The 15,370-nt window shown below is 41.7% G+C and overlaps 2 protein-coding genes across 6 annotated transcripts; both read left to right on the top strand.

Annotated features, from left to right (window-relative positions):
* Positions 1-104: 104 nt before the first annotated feature.
* On the top strand, positions 105-6,497 carry lad1 (ladinin). Of its 2 annotated transcripts, none has more exons than XM_082517847.1 (14): positions 105-341; positions 975-1,166; positions 1,559-1,826; positions 2,646-2,719; positions 3,092-3,236; positions 3,496-3,585; positions 3,923-3,966; positions 4,042-4,084; positions 4,284-4,330; positions 4,426-4,492; positions 4,602-4,736; positions 4,830-4,919; positions 5,701-5,825; positions 5,984-6,497. In XM_082517847.1, the coding sequence occupies exons 1-13, from the start codon at positions 304-306 to the stop codon at positions 5,791-5,793; spliced, it is 1,326 nt and encodes a 441-aa protein (XP_082373973.1). In that variant the 5' UTR covers positions 105-303; the 3' UTR covers positions 5,794-5,825; positions 5,984-6,497. The 2 variants fall into 2 exon arrangements, with proteins under 2 accessions (XP_082373973.1, XP_082373974.1); XM_082517848.1 differs by having other exon boundaries at positions 107-341; positions 4,287-4,330.
* Positions 6,498-7,347: 850 nt separating this feature from the next.
* Positions 7,348-14,584, top strand: tnnt2a (troponin T type 2a (cardiac)). Of its 4 annotated transcripts, none has more exons than XM_082517431.1 (12): positions 7,348-7,999; positions 8,360-8,810; positions 10,767-10,796; positions 11,031-11,055; positions 11,891-11,954; positions 12,156-12,272; positions 12,381-12,458; positions 12,543-12,653; positions 12,738-12,847; positions 13,289-13,379; positions 13,463-13,503; positions 14,337-14,584. In XM_082517431.1, the coding sequence occupies exons 2-12, from the start codon at positions 8,624-8,626 to the stop codon at positions 14,368-14,370; spliced, it is 888 nt and encodes a 295-aa protein (XP_082373557.1). In that variant the 5' UTR covers positions 7,348-7,999; positions 8,360-8,623; the 3' UTR covers positions 14,371-14,584. The 4 variants fall into 4 exon arrangements, with proteins under 4 accessions (XP_082373557.1, XP_082373560.1, XP_082373558.1 ...); XM_082517434.1 differs by having other exon boundaries at positions 7,898-7,999; positions 8,754-8,810; XM_082517433.1 differs by lacking the exon at positions 7,348-7,999 and having other exon boundaries at positions 8,646-8,664; positions 8,754-8,810.
* The last annotated feature ends 786 nt before the right edge of the window (positions 14,585-15,370 follow it).

The following is a 15,370-nucleotide window of genomic DNA, read 5'->3' as shown; positions in this document are numbered from 1 at the left end:
GTGTTTTATTGCCATTGCCCGAATAAGCGAAGTGTCCAGGGGCGGGAAAGGAGTGCCAGGTACAGGTATTACGCTTTCCACACTTCCACCATACAAGGTGCTCTCTGGCGCGCGCTCTCCCCACCCCTCACTCAGTCTGTCAGGTGGGGAGCTTACCTTTGTGGTCACGTGACGCGTCTGTGCGCTGCACCGGGCTAAAGGTGGACTGCTTTGTGCCGCGGTGACTGTAATTCGACTGCCGTCGTCTGAGTGTCAGTCGACTTCGTCTGTGATCGTAGCTGGAAACTATTTTATTTTCTCAATATGTCTGTAAGTCGGAGAAACTGGTCGGCTTTGTCCAGGTAAGATTCAAGGACTTCTGGGTTTCTGTAGCGACTAATTACCTGTGTTACCTGCGTTTCAGAGCGATGCCCGCGCCTATGCTTTTTAATAGATGCTGGATGTTTAGGAACGCGCATAATTGTTGCATATTGCAGGGTTTTCACTCTGGCAACAAAGCATCCCAATTTGGAAGAAATGATTTATTACATTCATATAGTAACTGTGTAACATGCAGTCAAACTGTGTCGGTTGGTGTCACTGTTATACTGTCACTTCTGCCTTTTTTTGCCCGTTACAGTCGAGAGATAACGGAGAGTTTTGTTCTGTTTGGCCCTTGTTGAGCTCAGTTAAAAAGGAAACACCAGCCTGCCGCTCTGCAGCTGGCTGATTGAATCCACTGATAATTCTTTTTAAACAGGATGCAAAATACAGCCACAAAAAGCGGTTGATGAACAAGTAAAGCAGGTTCCCTGTAACGCTTATTAATCTTTTCTTTTAAAGTACAAACCAAAAACAAATAGTGTGGAGGATCCACTCATCAAGTTCTCATGTACAGCACGCTGTTTTACATGTGTCCACCACCCATATCCTCACTGAGCCTCTGTTGTTTTTGTTTGTTTGTTTTTCCATATTCGCTGATTGTCTTGATTCAGCCTTGCACGACAGTGGACAATGGAGGACGAGGAGGAGGTGGAGCGGGAGAAGAGGAGGAGGGTGAAGAGCTCAAGCACCAGTGCTGACCAAGATGATGACTTCAGCCCCACTCCCACTCCTACAAACACATCTGCCAGCGAGAGCGCCTTTGGGACAGACTCCTCAAGTGAAATGTCCCAAAGCTCCAACAGGTTGTTCTCATAGTTTAGTAAAACAAATATGTCACGTTGGACTCATACGCTGTCTAAACACAATCCTCTTTGTGGACTTTGTCTGTGTGACTGTTTTGTTCTTTTGGTTTCTGAAGGCCTTTTTAGTGGTTTCAAACTAGCAAAGGGATGATTCTCACAGTTTTGCCCCATGGGAGTGTTTCTGTATACATTTCAAACCCATGAAAACACCTGATACTCACGCAGGGAAAGTATGAAATGCTGTCAGAAACCCCGACAGCTGAGTACCTGTCTTCAAAGAGCCTTTTATAATAGAAACCTGATCAGATGCAGGAATCTTTTTAGGTCTCTCTAGAGACCATTCATCACATGTGTTGGTCATTAATGTGCACATATGTACTGTTTATTGCCAGCATGGAGCAGGTACAGCTTGACTTTGTGGAGATGCTGCGAGTGCGTGACGAAAGGCGAAGGATGAGGCACGTGGAAACGTTGAGACAACAGAAGGATGGAGGGGAGGATGAAGCTGAGGTCAGCAAAGGAGGAGGTGCCAGGGTAGAGCTGCTGGGAGACATGGATGAAGAGAAGGAAAGTGTTGTCAAACCACAGCCACCAGTAAAAACATCTTCTCACAGTCCCACCAGCAGCAGCAAAAGTAGAACCAGCATCTCAAGCAACAAAGTAAGAAGGAAGTTGCTCCTTAATTTCTGGAAGAAAATCTAAAGAAAAAAACATCTCACAGATCTTTTAAATGTGCTTGAGTTTCACAAGACTGCAACAGTGAAAGTCTGTAAGTCAGCTGCCAAATAACGATGTAAATCGAGATTTTTCACGTGATTATTTAGAACTTTTGTCCACCTGGAGTGGAAGAAACAAGGTCATAACCTCAGTTTTGATTAAATGACCAACAGAGAGATTTTGTTGATTCTCTGAGAAACGTTACAAATGATAAAACATGAACTGACAGATCCTTTGACAAGAAAGCACCAATCTTCCCTCACACACTAAGTCATGACACCAGTAGCAGCACCCTGTACAGTTAACTGCTATCCCACACAGAGGGGGGAGTTAATTATTCTCTAGATTTTACAACAACAAACCGTTTTTTGTAGTGCAGCATATGATGTCATTTTTGCTATTAAAGACCAACGCTGGTGTGGGCATTTTCCTCCTGTGCTCACAAGAAGAAGTTAGAATCTACTTTTAACTTACAGCTTTAGAAAAAGAAGACAACCCTTTACTCCCCGTCTTGTTTCCGGACTTGAACTCTCCCCGCGAGTCAAGTGACCATGCAAATCATCTCTAAAGCTTTGATAAGACGTGCTTAAGGCCATAATTTGAACTTTATCTTTTATTACCTTCGCAGGCTGCTTTAGCTCTGTGTATCTGCAAATGAGGCCATAACCGCGCCGTGTTATGTAATGCAAGGTGTGTCGTCTGTACAAAAGCTTGTGTGCTATGTGCTCATGCTGATTGTCTGCCTGTTTCTTCCTTTGTCAGCATGAAAATGAAGAGTCATCAGGCAAAGACCCTGATCCAAAACCCTCCTCCAGCCCAGCTCGCAAGTTTGTCAGGTTAACAGTGACATTTCTTTTTTGCTGCTCTTTTGTTCTTTGTTGGCTGATCACCTAAAAGGATCAAATGCATTTTATTTAGATAAGATAAAGGTTACTGATTCCACAAATGGAAATGAAAGCACCAGAACAATGTAGAAATATAAAAGAGAAAACAGGACGTATAAGATTGTTTTGTACAGATTGTGAACCACATAAAGATAACCAGAGAATAAGATGGAAGAGTAAAAAAAATCTGCCTTCAGTTTTCACGTTAGACGCACTTTAAGATTTAATTTAGGCAACAGATCAGAGAAAACTGTACTTTCAGTGGTCACTAGTTCCTTTCTCTTCAACTTCTCCTTAAACTCACTTCTCTTTCTTGCCTTTCAGTTCTGTCTCCATCTCACTTGACAAGAGTCCATCTGCCAGCGGGCGCACAACTCCCATGAGCCCCGGTTCTCCGTCAGCCCCCTGGTCACCTCGCGAACACTGGACTTCCCCCCAAAGCCCTGTTCACAATGGGGACACAGAGGAGGTAGTTCACCACACACACTCGCACAAAGAAACACAAACACAAATAAACTGACATGTTCGTCTCAGCTTCAAGCTTTGCTTGTCAAATGCTGTATAAGGCCAGGTAAGCACTGACGCTGCATCTTATCAATCCAGTGTGGGCACCAGCGCCCTCTGGTGTTATAAAGAGTAAAGGTTCCTTATGGTGGTAAAAACAGTCTTGGCTCCAGAGAGGTACCTGCAGCTAAACAGCAAACCTAAGTTGTTTTAATTTCTCTCAGACTGGCGTGAATCGCTCCACCAGTGGAAACTTTGAACAGGCAAACAAACCTGCCTTCATCAGACAGAGCTCCAGGACTGTATCTTTCAGGGTAAACACTGACACACACGCACACACAAATACATGCACGAGGACACAAAACCATTCAGGCATTCTTCCTGGCAAACGTCAGCATGAACTTTTGCCAATTTGACTGTTAAAACACGATTTTATCTGCCGTCAGCTTTCAGAATATCAGTTCAGGATAATTTGCTTGTGCCAGTCAAGCTTCCAGCTCATGTTAATAGCTACATGAATATTGACCAGCTCTTACTGCTGACTGGTTGCTTTGTTAACACCCAAACACATCCCCGTGCAGAGGATTATTGAGCAGGTCACTTGCTGTAAGTGCCGCTAACACGCACTCACACAGGCTCGGTCTTCCACAGATGATGAGAAAGAAAGAAGAGGATCCTTCGCCGCTCCAGAGGAGGTAAGGAAACAGCCTTGTGTTCATTTTGTATCAGCCTCGCTTAGTTGGTTTGCTGACTTGCTTCTTCTGTTGTAGCTCCAGTGTGAGGATGGCCTCCAAGAAGTTTGAACCCAACACCGTGAGATAACTTTAATTGACTTTCACCTAATATGATTGATAATCAGTAATCATTCATCGCTTACCCATTATTTTCTTGTTTGGCACTTTACAAAAACACAATTATATTTACAGTTATAGGATTATGAGATCTGTAGACCTGCTAGCACTACACACAATGTTATGCACAATTTACAGTGTTGATTGTCTTTGTTTTGAAGCAGGACCAAAATGAGGATGAAAACAAAGCGTCATCTTTCCAGAGAAAGTGAGTTTGACAATTTTTTAATCTTTATTTATTTGTTTATATTTTATTGAGTGTAACTGATTACACTTGTACATTAATGTATTCTGTCTTCCCAGCTCTAGGCAGAGGATTTCATCTAGATCCATCCAGGAAAAGATGGAGAGGCTGGCTCAGGCAGCGCAGGTCAGCCTCTCAGCCCTCCATGTACTAAAGGGGAAATTATGTTCCTGTGTTCTGTAGCAAACATCAACTGTCAGTCGCCAATGGTCTTCTCTTGGCTCTTCATCCACAGAAGTCCGAGCTGACGCGATTCCCAGATGTCACCCAGAGGACTCTGGTCCTGCTGGAAGAAGTGTCCAGGAAGAGAGAGATCTTTGAGAAGGAGCAGCAGGTGCAGAGCCCCACCAGCCCCGGAGTTTCCAAACAGGTACACTCATCATTCGCCCAAAAGCTCTTTTCAGTATTAGATGTGTGCGTAGCGTTAGTTAACAAATGATTTTGTAACTGTTGTTGATTTCAGGAAATTAGAGGCTTGACATCAGGAATGTCAGAGCGGATCAACCGCTGGCTCCACAAGAGCAACAAAGCTGGGTCTTCGCACAGTCCTGCTGTAAGTGCAGTGTATGGAAGCCAGGGGGCAGTATTACTCTTTGAGCTGTAAGTCCTGGCTGAGCAGGACGTAGTTCGTTGTTTGTGTTGCCTACATTAAATTAAAGAGTTTGCCATTATGTAGGTAACTACGTAAAACGCATGACTGTCGTTAATCGTGAAGAAAGTTCTGATCAATTAATTCTTTTTAAACACAGATTTTTTTCTACTCTGGTAAACTCAGTAAAGTCATTTATGGGAACGTTTCATTTAATTTCAAAAGTAGCTCAAAGAATTTGATCTTAAGAATTTAGAGTTGGATGTTTAACTTAATTAAGCTGTTCAGAAAGCTTCATACGACATACCCAACTTGCTGTTAGATTTAGCAGTGCATGTTTTTGGCTGCAGAAATCTTATCTTTGTTATATCTGAGCAGAAACAATATCTATCTGGGTAAATTCATAAGCACACTTTAAAGCAGAGGGTCGCCTACAGAAACACTGGCATGACTGACTTCGTGCTAATCTGTCCTAACATCACTTTTGTCAGAGTAGAGTGACCCGTTCCTCCTGCTTTGTGCCATTGGCTTTTTAGCAGTTATCTACTGAGCATGAAGAAATGCTTAAGTCAGTCCAAATTGTCAGACGACATAAAGACCATTTTAGGGTGTGTTTACAAAACTATTTGCCCCGTAAGAGGTCCCTGCTTCAGAAATATTTCAAGACTCCAGATTTAAAGAGTGTTTTTTTCTTTCTCTTCACTGTAAAAAGAACTGATATAATGATTCTGTTTCTGATTTGTAGGATTTGAGACATGTGGACATTTCTAGTAAGAGGAGCCTGTTTGAGAATAGCGGTGAAGACAGTGTCTCTAAATCCAGCCCTGGAAAAATCTGAAGTGAAGGAAGTTTATTTATAATGTCCAACAGGTAAGGATACAAGTGCTACTGAGTTAGTCTTACATGCTGTGGAGGCAGATTTACCAACTCCACAAATGAAGCAAACAAGAGGAAGCCGTACATGTTTCACTGAACTTTAAAGGTGCTCCTTCAATTATAAATTGCTCTTATTGTGCTTGTATTTGCAGGATTGCAGGATTTTAAGATGGCGAAGGGAGAGGCAGAGATTTGGAAGATTAACGGATTTGATGACTGAGTGATTTTTTTCCCCCTTTGCCGTCAAAGCACAAATGTAAAACAGGCAGGAGGAAGAGAGAGAAATGGCCTGTTGGGTTGTATCTTTAGAGGACTGAAAAGGAGGAAACTGCTTTTAAAGTTAAAAAGCTTCTATCTTACACTTTTGCTTTGTTTCTTTAAAAAATAAGTGTGCCTACTTTTAACATTAAAATACCCCCAAAAAAACGTGTCAGTGATGTTTTATTTGTTCGCCTTAACGTTGTGTAATTTCTTTGAGCACTTTAAACAGGTGAAGGTTTAAGGATTATATCTTTTACTGAATTACACTGCTGGGATTGCTGGAGTTGTAATATGTGTGTGTCTTGTTTAATTTGCCAGTGTAATTTTTTTCTTTTTTTTTGGTTTCATCTGGACTTGTGGACGAGATTCTGTCTTTCTAAGTAATAAAATGTTTTACTACCATAACTGTCTGTCACTATTTCTTTTTAAATAGCCCTGGATGAATAAACGCACTTTACCTTATCTCAGACCGGGATGCATATAGATAAGCGCTCCGTGCCTGTGTTTCGTCTACAACAAGGTGCCATACAAGGAAACCAGAATGTGTGTGTGTGTGTGTGTGTGTGCGCGAATCAGCTGTCTGTGATCTTTTTGGCTCTGCAGCCCACAGTCATGCTCACGGCGGCCTTTTTGGGAAATGGTGATAAAGGAGAGTACATGCTATCTAGAAAGTTATTAATAACACAACAAGGGGTCCTAAAGCCTCATCCGCACAACACAGTCCGTCCTTCACCCGCTGACACTCACCCCACGCTCCCGTTAGAGAAAGTGGGACCTGTCTTGTGCTGCAAATCCACTCTCTCCGGGTCTCTGTCTTGATCCCTTCATCTGATCCTCAGGTACGATTGACTAACTGTAACGTAACGTGTGCACACGAAAGAAAGTGTTTTAACTGGAAAATATTGAAGCTTTTATTGATTTGAACAGAAAGTGAAAAATTCATGATTGGCTTTTTTCCTAAGTAATCAGATTTGCTGCCGCGCACCTGAACGCGCCCTGTCATGTCAGACAACGAGGAAGTGGTGGAGGAGTATGAGGAGTAGGTTGGATTTTTCTTCTACTTAAAATACTTCTAAATGTATCCCGAGAGTACATCCACCGTTTGTCACTGACACGTGGTTTATTTGCAGCAACTGCATGATCATTTTACACTGTCATGCATTTGTCTTTTTGATCATAATAGTAACGCGCCTATGTGATTCATTTTCACAGGGAGGTGGAAGGTAAGACCTCTCATCATGACTCATACACAGCGCAGTCACTCTGTGGTTAAAACCCTGTTGTGCAGGCAAATGCTTTCTCTTGGCTAATCCGACGAGCGTGATGTAAAAACTGCTGTACTGTATACTCAGTGCGCTCTTATAAGGATTTAAGAGGAATGTAAAGACATGTTGCTAATTGTGTGTAGTTTGAATGAAATGTCAAGATCATCCATAAATCAAACGTAAATGTTCTGCCTGTTTGTCAACTCCTAATCAGGTGTAGGAGGAGGTTATTATATGTATGTGTGAGAGTTACAGAATTACCGTGTAAAACGTTTTTCATGGTGAGTTTAATTATAATGCAACACAAAAGCACAAATTATATGTGAAGTCAGGAATCGCTAGTGGGAAAGGTTTGCCTTAAGGACTTCCTGCCAGAAAGTTTTCTTTTCTATTCTTTTGTTGCAGCTCGGTGTGGTTTAGGTAAGGATCACAATCTGGATTAAAAATGAGCGAATCAAATGCTTATATTATGATTACTCGTAAGTCAGTGTTTCATTAGTTAGTATCATTAATTGATTTGACTTTGTGTGCTAGAAACAACAGTTTGTAGAGTTTGCACTTCTGATTATGTGAAAAGATTGTTCACGTGTTTCTCTCTGCGGTTTCTCCGGCTGCACGACACAGAAGAGGAGGCCGCTGAAGGTACTGACGGCGCTGATATTTATAAATGAGTGTCAAGGTCATCGATGAATGCTTTTGTCACGTTTCAATAGCACACATCAAGGGTGATGTGGAGGAGCGGTCGACAGCAGTTATCCTGAGAGTCTCTGGGATAAATAGCAGCGCTGTGACTGAGCTTCATCTATAAACACATTTAAAGTGATTGTGATTAATCTCACTTTGAAAGAGATTCTTTGATGTATTTGCTAACTTACTTTGCTTGCTCAGCTATTCTTATTTATTTAACCTCCTTACATTACTTTAATTACTTGACTTACTCTGTTTACTTACTTCACCTACTTCTCATCGCTTTGCTAACTACTTTTCTGCTTTGCTCATCAGAGGAGCAAGGGGTAGATGAGGAGGAGGAGCAGGAGGAGGAGGAGGAAGGTATAATTGGGCAGATGTAATGTTTTTTTTCCCGGCACAGTGCATTGATAGCAACCTGAGGGTGAATTTGTTGATGTGGAAACCACATACTATGTTTGCTCGTTGCCTGTTTGTTTATAGAGCAGTTTCAGTCTAAGAAAAAGAAAACAAAACGATGTGGACGCAAAACATTCAACAGAATCAGACAAGACAGAAGATATCAGTTATGTTCACAGGATGACTCCTCTCGTCTCTTTCCCTGTGACTGTACTAAAGAGGTTATTGATCAGGGAGAGTGATTATTCAGGCTTAGTGAAAGTTAACATTCTTTCTGTGATAAGTCATTATTTGCTTCCTTCTCCACCAGAGGCTCCACAGGAGGAAGACAAACCTGCTGCAGAAGAGGAGGCCAACGAAGAACAAGGTAGACGTCACTAAAAACTTAATGCAGACTTCCCCAAATGGGGGGGGGGGGGGGGCGCAGAGCCATTGCAGGGGTGCGCGGTATGAAAAGGAAAAAAAAACAAACAAACAAAAAACAACAACGTTTGGACACGACCTGGGGCTCCCACAGGAGATGAAGTATCGCTGAATATGTTTCCAAACCAACTTCATTCTAAGCCAAAGACTAGAAAATCTGGTGAAGCAAATCTGCCCTTTGGCTTCACCTGCACAGGTGCGGAGGTAGGTCTCCCTGCAGGGTTGCTTTTCCCTGCGTGGGGAGCAGCGCTGGGCTGTTTACATCACGGACAAACAGGATCCCACAGCTGTTTATGTTTTTAAACCCATTTTGCACAGAGAAGCATTTTTTTAAAATGTATTGATCGCAGTGTTGAACATTATTACACAGGAAAAACAACTACATTAAAAAATAATGACACCGTGACGCCTCTGCCTTTGTAATGGAGGGACAGTAACTGCGTGTAAAACCTGCAGATAGAGACACAATACTGTTAATCTGACTGTCTGCTCTTCATCTCATGTAAACAATAACGTGGCGCACAGCGTGACGCGGAAAAAGGCACATACCTTTGACTTTGCGTGATGAGCTCTGTATTCCACGTCCACACGTAAACGCAAAAAAAGGAGTTTTAAAAATCTCCGTTCTCGGTGATTCGAAACGCCGTTTACGTGAACGAAACAGCTGCGTGTTCAAAAACACCCGTGTAGGTGCGGCCGCAGCGTAAAAGAGTTTATTTTATTACCTGTAATTTATTGCAGATTACTTGTATTTGCTTAATTGTTTACTAAATGTTTGAGGTGTAAAATAAACCGCAATGGAGCAAAATGTGTGTGTGTGGTTGGAGGATGTGTGCGTGCGTGCGTGCGTGCGCGCGCGCGCATGGGGGGAGGGGGGCGCGAACATTTTTCTTGTAAAACAAAAGGGGGCCCAGCAAAAAAAGTTTGGGAACCACTGATTAATGGGAGAAATGATAGCTTTGGGCCTGTGTTGACAGCACAGTGAAGATGAGTAATGTCGTTTACCAGTAACCATCACTCACAGGCAGGGAGATAACATGCTATCTCAGACACATTTCATTTTGGTATGTGACAGTCTGCACTTGAGGATCAAGCATGCAGGTTTTCTTAGTCACACCAGAAGGGCCAGCTGGGCTGAGAGTAGTCCTCCAGCCCCTCCCAGCCCCAAGGCTTTCATTTCTTAGTCAGAACCAGGTGTTTTTCACTGTTTCGGTGTCTCACCTGCTCCCACTGAGATCATTTGAAATGGGAGGGATGTTAGACTTATTCTTACCTTTTGGCTCCTTTATACTGATAAACACCGTGTGAGCTGTCACTTTCCACAAAGATAAAAGGCAGGCGACTTGTTGACGTGCCAAAAAAAAAAAGCACGACTACACCCTTCCCTTTACCAGTTCAGGTTCTAATTAACCAAGTTGGCAGCATAGGAAACTAGTCTGGGCCTATCAGCTGACTGGACGACGTTTTAGGTTTCAAGCACGGTCTAGCTGTCCTCTATTATTACGAAAACAAAAAAAGAACTTAGCTGCTTCTTTTGCAGAAAGCTAAACTAAAACGAAAGTTTTTCTGGCATTCACTCATAATTATTTGGGTCATTCAAAGGTCACTGATCCCAGACCTTCTTGAGAAAGGAACCATTTGCTATCAGTGCTTGCATCTCTAGATAACGTCTCGCTTGTCCCGAGTGCATTCATGCAATGTGGCACATGAAGCAACACTTCACAGATGAGCGCCTGACTTCCTCGGTGCTCTCTTTCAGTCTTTCCCCGTCTTCTCACTTACGCTCTTCTGTCATGTGGCCATCATCACTCACTAAACGACTGTTTACTGTGGCGTAATGCTCAGTCATTTGAGATGTGCTCTCACAAACCCTCTCTCAAGCATGTTATTTTGGTTTCAGATGGAGAAGGCGAAGCAGAGGAGGGAGAAGGTAAGTGAATGGGAATCTCGTTTTGTGGCTCTGTTGTTCTTGGATGTTCTCCCTGACATGAATCACACATCATTACTTTTATTATTAATATCAGCACAAATGGTGTAAACAGACTTCAGTGCCATAACTTGCGGGGGGAACTGGCAGAATTTGTGATTTTGTGCAGTCTCATTATTAATGTGTGGTCTGCACTAACTCATTCATACTTTCTGCTTGACTGTCTTTCATTAACAGAGGAGGAAGCAAAGCCCAAATTCAAGTAAGTAAAACGCACGGATAAACACGTTTTACGATAGCATGGTTATGAGTAACAAACATACGACGCATAAATAAACAAAGAGAGGACTCACACCACTGTGATCCATTTGTTATGTATCATACCAGCAGCAAGCTATGTTTTCACAACTCAATGAGGTTGCTTGATACGATCCTTCTACATCAACATCTTAAGCTCAAAAGTCACAAAGTAATTTCATTTTTACTTTGTTTTAAAATCCAGGAAGTGCCCCCCCCCCCTCGATTTAAACTCAAACTGTGGAACGTCGTTCCCCTCGCTGCCAAATTAGCTCCCTTCATTAAATCTATTAAAACTCACTGCCATTTGAGTCTGTGTGATTCCTCATTGTGTATCCTGTGGCTTTTTAGAAATGTCCATTCCACCTTTTCTCAGCACGTTGTTTTTTAAATGTGCTTTACAAATACACTTGTGTGGAGTGTTGCATTGACCATAAGTGGCCGTTTTGATTGTTCAGATTTAATTACTTTGATTTAATAAAAACATTTCCAGAGATCTCTTCTCTAGGCTGTGCCTCTCTGCTCCGGCACTAAGAAAAGAAAATCCCAATTTCTGTCTACATATAGTGCAGTTTGTAGAAACTACAGATATGCAGCTACTTCTGAGCAGCAACAGGCAGCAACACGTGCAAACACAGAGGGGACATTTGTTTGGCACATGCTTATTGTTTTTGATCCTCATTTGACACCAACTGTCATCACAACTCAATTTCCCTGTTATTGATCTTTTTTTTTTTTTAACTAAATAGTTCTTATTTAACCCACGCTTGTTAACTTAATATCTTTTCCTGCTTTTTCAGGCCATTCATCATGCCAAACCTTATTCCCCCTAAGATCCCAGACGGCGAGAGGGTGGATTTTGATGTACGTGACACAATACAGTACTTACTGTGCATGGGCTTTTGTATCCTGGTGTATTATGTACAGGTCTCAGGGTGGAGTAGACATGTCTTCACAGCTTTCACTCTGTATTTTTCTAGCTTTGTCTAAGCCTGCTTTTAATTTAGGACCAAAAACAAATATGTGCATCAGTATAACATAGAACTGGGTCACTGAATCCAACAGGATATACATCGCAAGAGAATGGAGAAGGACCTGATGGAGCTTCAAACTCTAATCGAGGTTCACTTCGAAAGCAGAAAGAAGGAAGAAGAAGAGCTCGTTCAGCTCAAAGAAAGGATTGTGAGTGCCCCACACTACAGCCAGTCAAATGTAAACCACTTCCCACCTCAGACATTACAGATCTGCTTTAGGATCTGTTTTAATGAGATGTGATGATCTGTTGCTCAGGAGAAGCGTCGCTCTGAGCGAGCAGAGCAGCACAGAATTCGCAGCGAGCGAGATAAAGAGCGACAGAAGCGTCTTGAGGTAGAGTCCTGTTCTACGCGCTTTAACACGGTCTATAAAGTGGCACGCGTTTCACCTCGGATCGTCTTTCTCTCGGGGTTCTAGGATGAGAGGATTCGCAAGGAGGAGGAGGAGGCCAAGAAGAGGGCAGAGGATGATGCAAAGAAAAAGAAAACCCTCACCAGCCTCCACTTTGGAGGTTACATGCAAAAGCTGGTGAGTCAGTGGAGTTTTAACAGTGGGGGTTTTCAAAAAGCTCCACTAGTAACTTTTATAACAGAAATTATTTTATTTTTAAAGACAGACAAACGGAGTGGCAAGAGGCAGACAGAGAGAGAAAAGAAGAAGAAGATCCTGAACGAAAGGCGCAAATCTCTGGACATCGAGAACATGAGTCAGGAAAGACTCAAGTAGGTTCAGACGCACAGAGCAGGACTTAGAATCTGTAGGTTTGTTCACTTACAAAGAAATGTGGTTTCATTTTAATGGAGAGAGACGAATATGAACCAAAAATTAATCAATGCACTGCCTCAACTCCCTGTGTGTATCAAGAACACGTGTCCATTACATGCAAATCATCTGATAACATTTTGGTCATGTGGAGGTTTTATTTCAGGATTTTAGTTAATATTCTGTCTCCCTCCATTAAAACAAATACTACCATTAAAAATAGAGACTCTTCATTTCTTTGTAAGTAAGCAAACAAATTCAGCAGGGCATCAAATAATTATTTCTCCCACTGCATGTTTCATTATCTCACACAATAGCTATTGCATTTTTTCTTCATGACACACAAAATTAAAATAATAAAACAATGAAAATAATTCTCGTTATAATAATTTGTTTTCCAGAGAGAAAGCTAAGGAGCTGTGGGAGTGGATCCAGCAGCTGGAGGCAGAGAAGTTTGATCTGCAGTACCAGTTCAGCAGACAGAAATATGAGGTGCGCTCAGCTAATTGAAGAAACAAAGACACGGCATCAGTGAGACCTGGTCACAGTGTAACAAAATGTTTTCTTCATTCCAGATTAATGTGCTGAGGAACCGTGTGAGCGACCATCAGAAAACGTGAGCACAAGCTCGAAATCCCATTTTAATTAAAAGTTTAAAACATGTAGTTACCATAGAGCGCACATATGATGTCACACAGGTGTAACAAAATGCAACAGACAGGTGAGGTTTGGGACAATAACTTGATTGGAGAGTGTCAAGCTATGTGTGTGTGAGAGCATTAGAGTCATGGGAATTTAAAACTTATAGTGAGGCGGGGTTAAAAGAAAGAGAGAGGGAGTGTAACACTTTGTTAGTAACAATAACCAAAAAAAGTAATATAATTAACAAACAAATGCTTTAAGAGGTGAGGAGAAATCAAACAAATCATATATAATAATTAAATGAGTGATCAAGAAAAGAAAAGAGCAAGTGTGGACAAAGCAGCAGGTCACCACTGGAGAGGCCAATGAGATGAGTGAGGAGAGGCTGACTTTTAGTTGCAGCTATGAGTGAAAGCCCTGAACGGTCGTGCATCTCCCTTAGAGCGACTTGACAGAGTTTTGCATGAATCCCTTCTTCTGTGATTCATGCCGGTGTTTGTGGGGGAAGCTTTTTGTTAAGAAACGACCGTCTCTGAGGCCCAAGTGGAAAAGCTTTTTGTTTTCAGACTCCCTGCAGTGTCACCAAATATTGTGTATTCACAATCTCACAGCCGCCTTGTCCTAACTCGGCGAGCTGGCTGCGTTTGGTCATCTGTCATACCTGTCAGGGATAAAGTGAAAGAACATGATGTCACTGTTATTTTTGAACAGGGTGCAGGAAGATTTCAAAACGTAACCGTGCAACCTCGCTACGATCTGTGCCACATCAGTTGTGTCTGAATCACAAACGCTTCTGTTTTTCAACAGGTCAAAGAGGACCAAGAGAGGACTGAGGAAATAGATGCTGATGTGCTGAGTGACAAGTATTATCATCCGCCCTGTCATGCAGCCACTGCCTCAAACCAAGCCCAGGCTTTACGGCCACACCCAAGTCACACTTATCTTCTTACGGTTGCCTTAAGCACAGCTTGGGTCCAGTTTTCCAGCCTTATCTCTCGCTCTACTTTTTCAGGATAATGGGGATTTAAAAGTGTAAATAAACAGTCTCACTTTAATGACTTGCTTTTTGTTCTTCCATAGTGTGCATGAGTTGCTTTGTTGGCAATGAAAAAAAGTCATGCAAGACCCGATGACAGAAAGCTTAAAACAAAGACATCCTCTTACTGAAAGACAGGCTCTAACATGACTGGAGCTGACATGATGCTTTTTGAGCTGACGCCCAGACATCCACCCAAAGTTCACCTATGAACACACCCACACTAAATTGAAAAAGAATGAATAATTTCCATTATGCATATTGCAGGTGGGAAAATCCTTCTTGTCCTGTAACTTCTCAAGTTACAGGACAAAATAAAGAACTGCCAGGTAATATTCAGAGTATGTTTTTTTTGAAAGAAGGAAGTTATAATTTAAGGGGTTTTTGTAACTTCAAAACAATGAAGGTACGTACTACAAGAAAAGGCTTTTGTGTTTCTGTTCAAGGAGTGAAACTATGGAACAAACTGAATATGGAATTAAAGCAACGTCCAAACATAAAACTGTTCAAAAAGAGTTATAAAAATATGATCTTCTCGATCTATAAAGAAAAGGAAAATATTTAAATTAAGTGAATGTCTCTATTTAAAAACAAACAAACAAAAAATTCATGATGTGATATTATAGTATATAGTATATCAGAAATCTGTTCACTATTTTTATTACAAATTATATCAGTAAGGAAGCTGACTAAACTGATAATTTATGGGACAGGGGTGGGATTAAATAAGTGTATACTTCTTCCCACTCCCTTTCAACATGTAAATTAATCAGAATGGTTTTTTGTATGTAATTTGTATAGTATA

The sequence above is a fragment of the Aulonocara stuartgranti genome, assembly GCF_965226115.1.
Source record: "Aulonocara stuartgranti genome assembly, chromosome: 20".
NCBI lineage: Eukaryota > Metazoa > Chordata > Actinopteri > Cichliformes > Cichlidae > Aulonocara > Aulonocara stuartgranti.
This window is presented reverse-complemented; position numbering and strand designations above follow the sequence as displayed.

What these genes read in the sequence shown, in the direction of transcription:
- tnnt2a (XM_082517431.1), top strand. Translation starts at nt 8,624, where the DNA reads ATGACTCCTCTCGTCTCTTTCCCTGTGACTGTACTAAAGAGGTTATTG. An exon ending in GGAGGCCAACGAAGAACAAG is followed by an intron (nt 8,811 to 10,766) that starts GTAGACGTCACT and finishes TTTTGGTTTCAG; the next exon opens with ATGGAGAAGGCGAAGCAGAG. An exon ending in GCGAGAGGGTGGATTTTGAT is followed by an intron (nt 11,955 to 12,155) that starts GTACGTGACACA and finishes TGAATCCAACAG; the next exon opens with GATATACATCGCAAGAGAAT.
- lad1 (XM_082517847.1), top strand. Translation starts at nt 304, where the DNA reads ATGTCTGTAAGTCGGAGAAACTGGTCGGCTTTGTCCAG. An exon ending in ACAATGGGGACACAGAGGAG is followed by an intron (nt 3,237 to 3,495) that starts GTAGTTCACCAC and finishes AATTTCTCTCAG; the next exon opens with ACTGGCGTGAATCGCTCCAC. An exon ending in GGCTGGCTCAGGCAGCGCAG is followed by an intron (nt 4,493 to 4,601) that starts GTCAGCCTCTCA and finishes CTTCATCCACAG; the next exon opens with AAGTCCGAGCTGACGCGATT.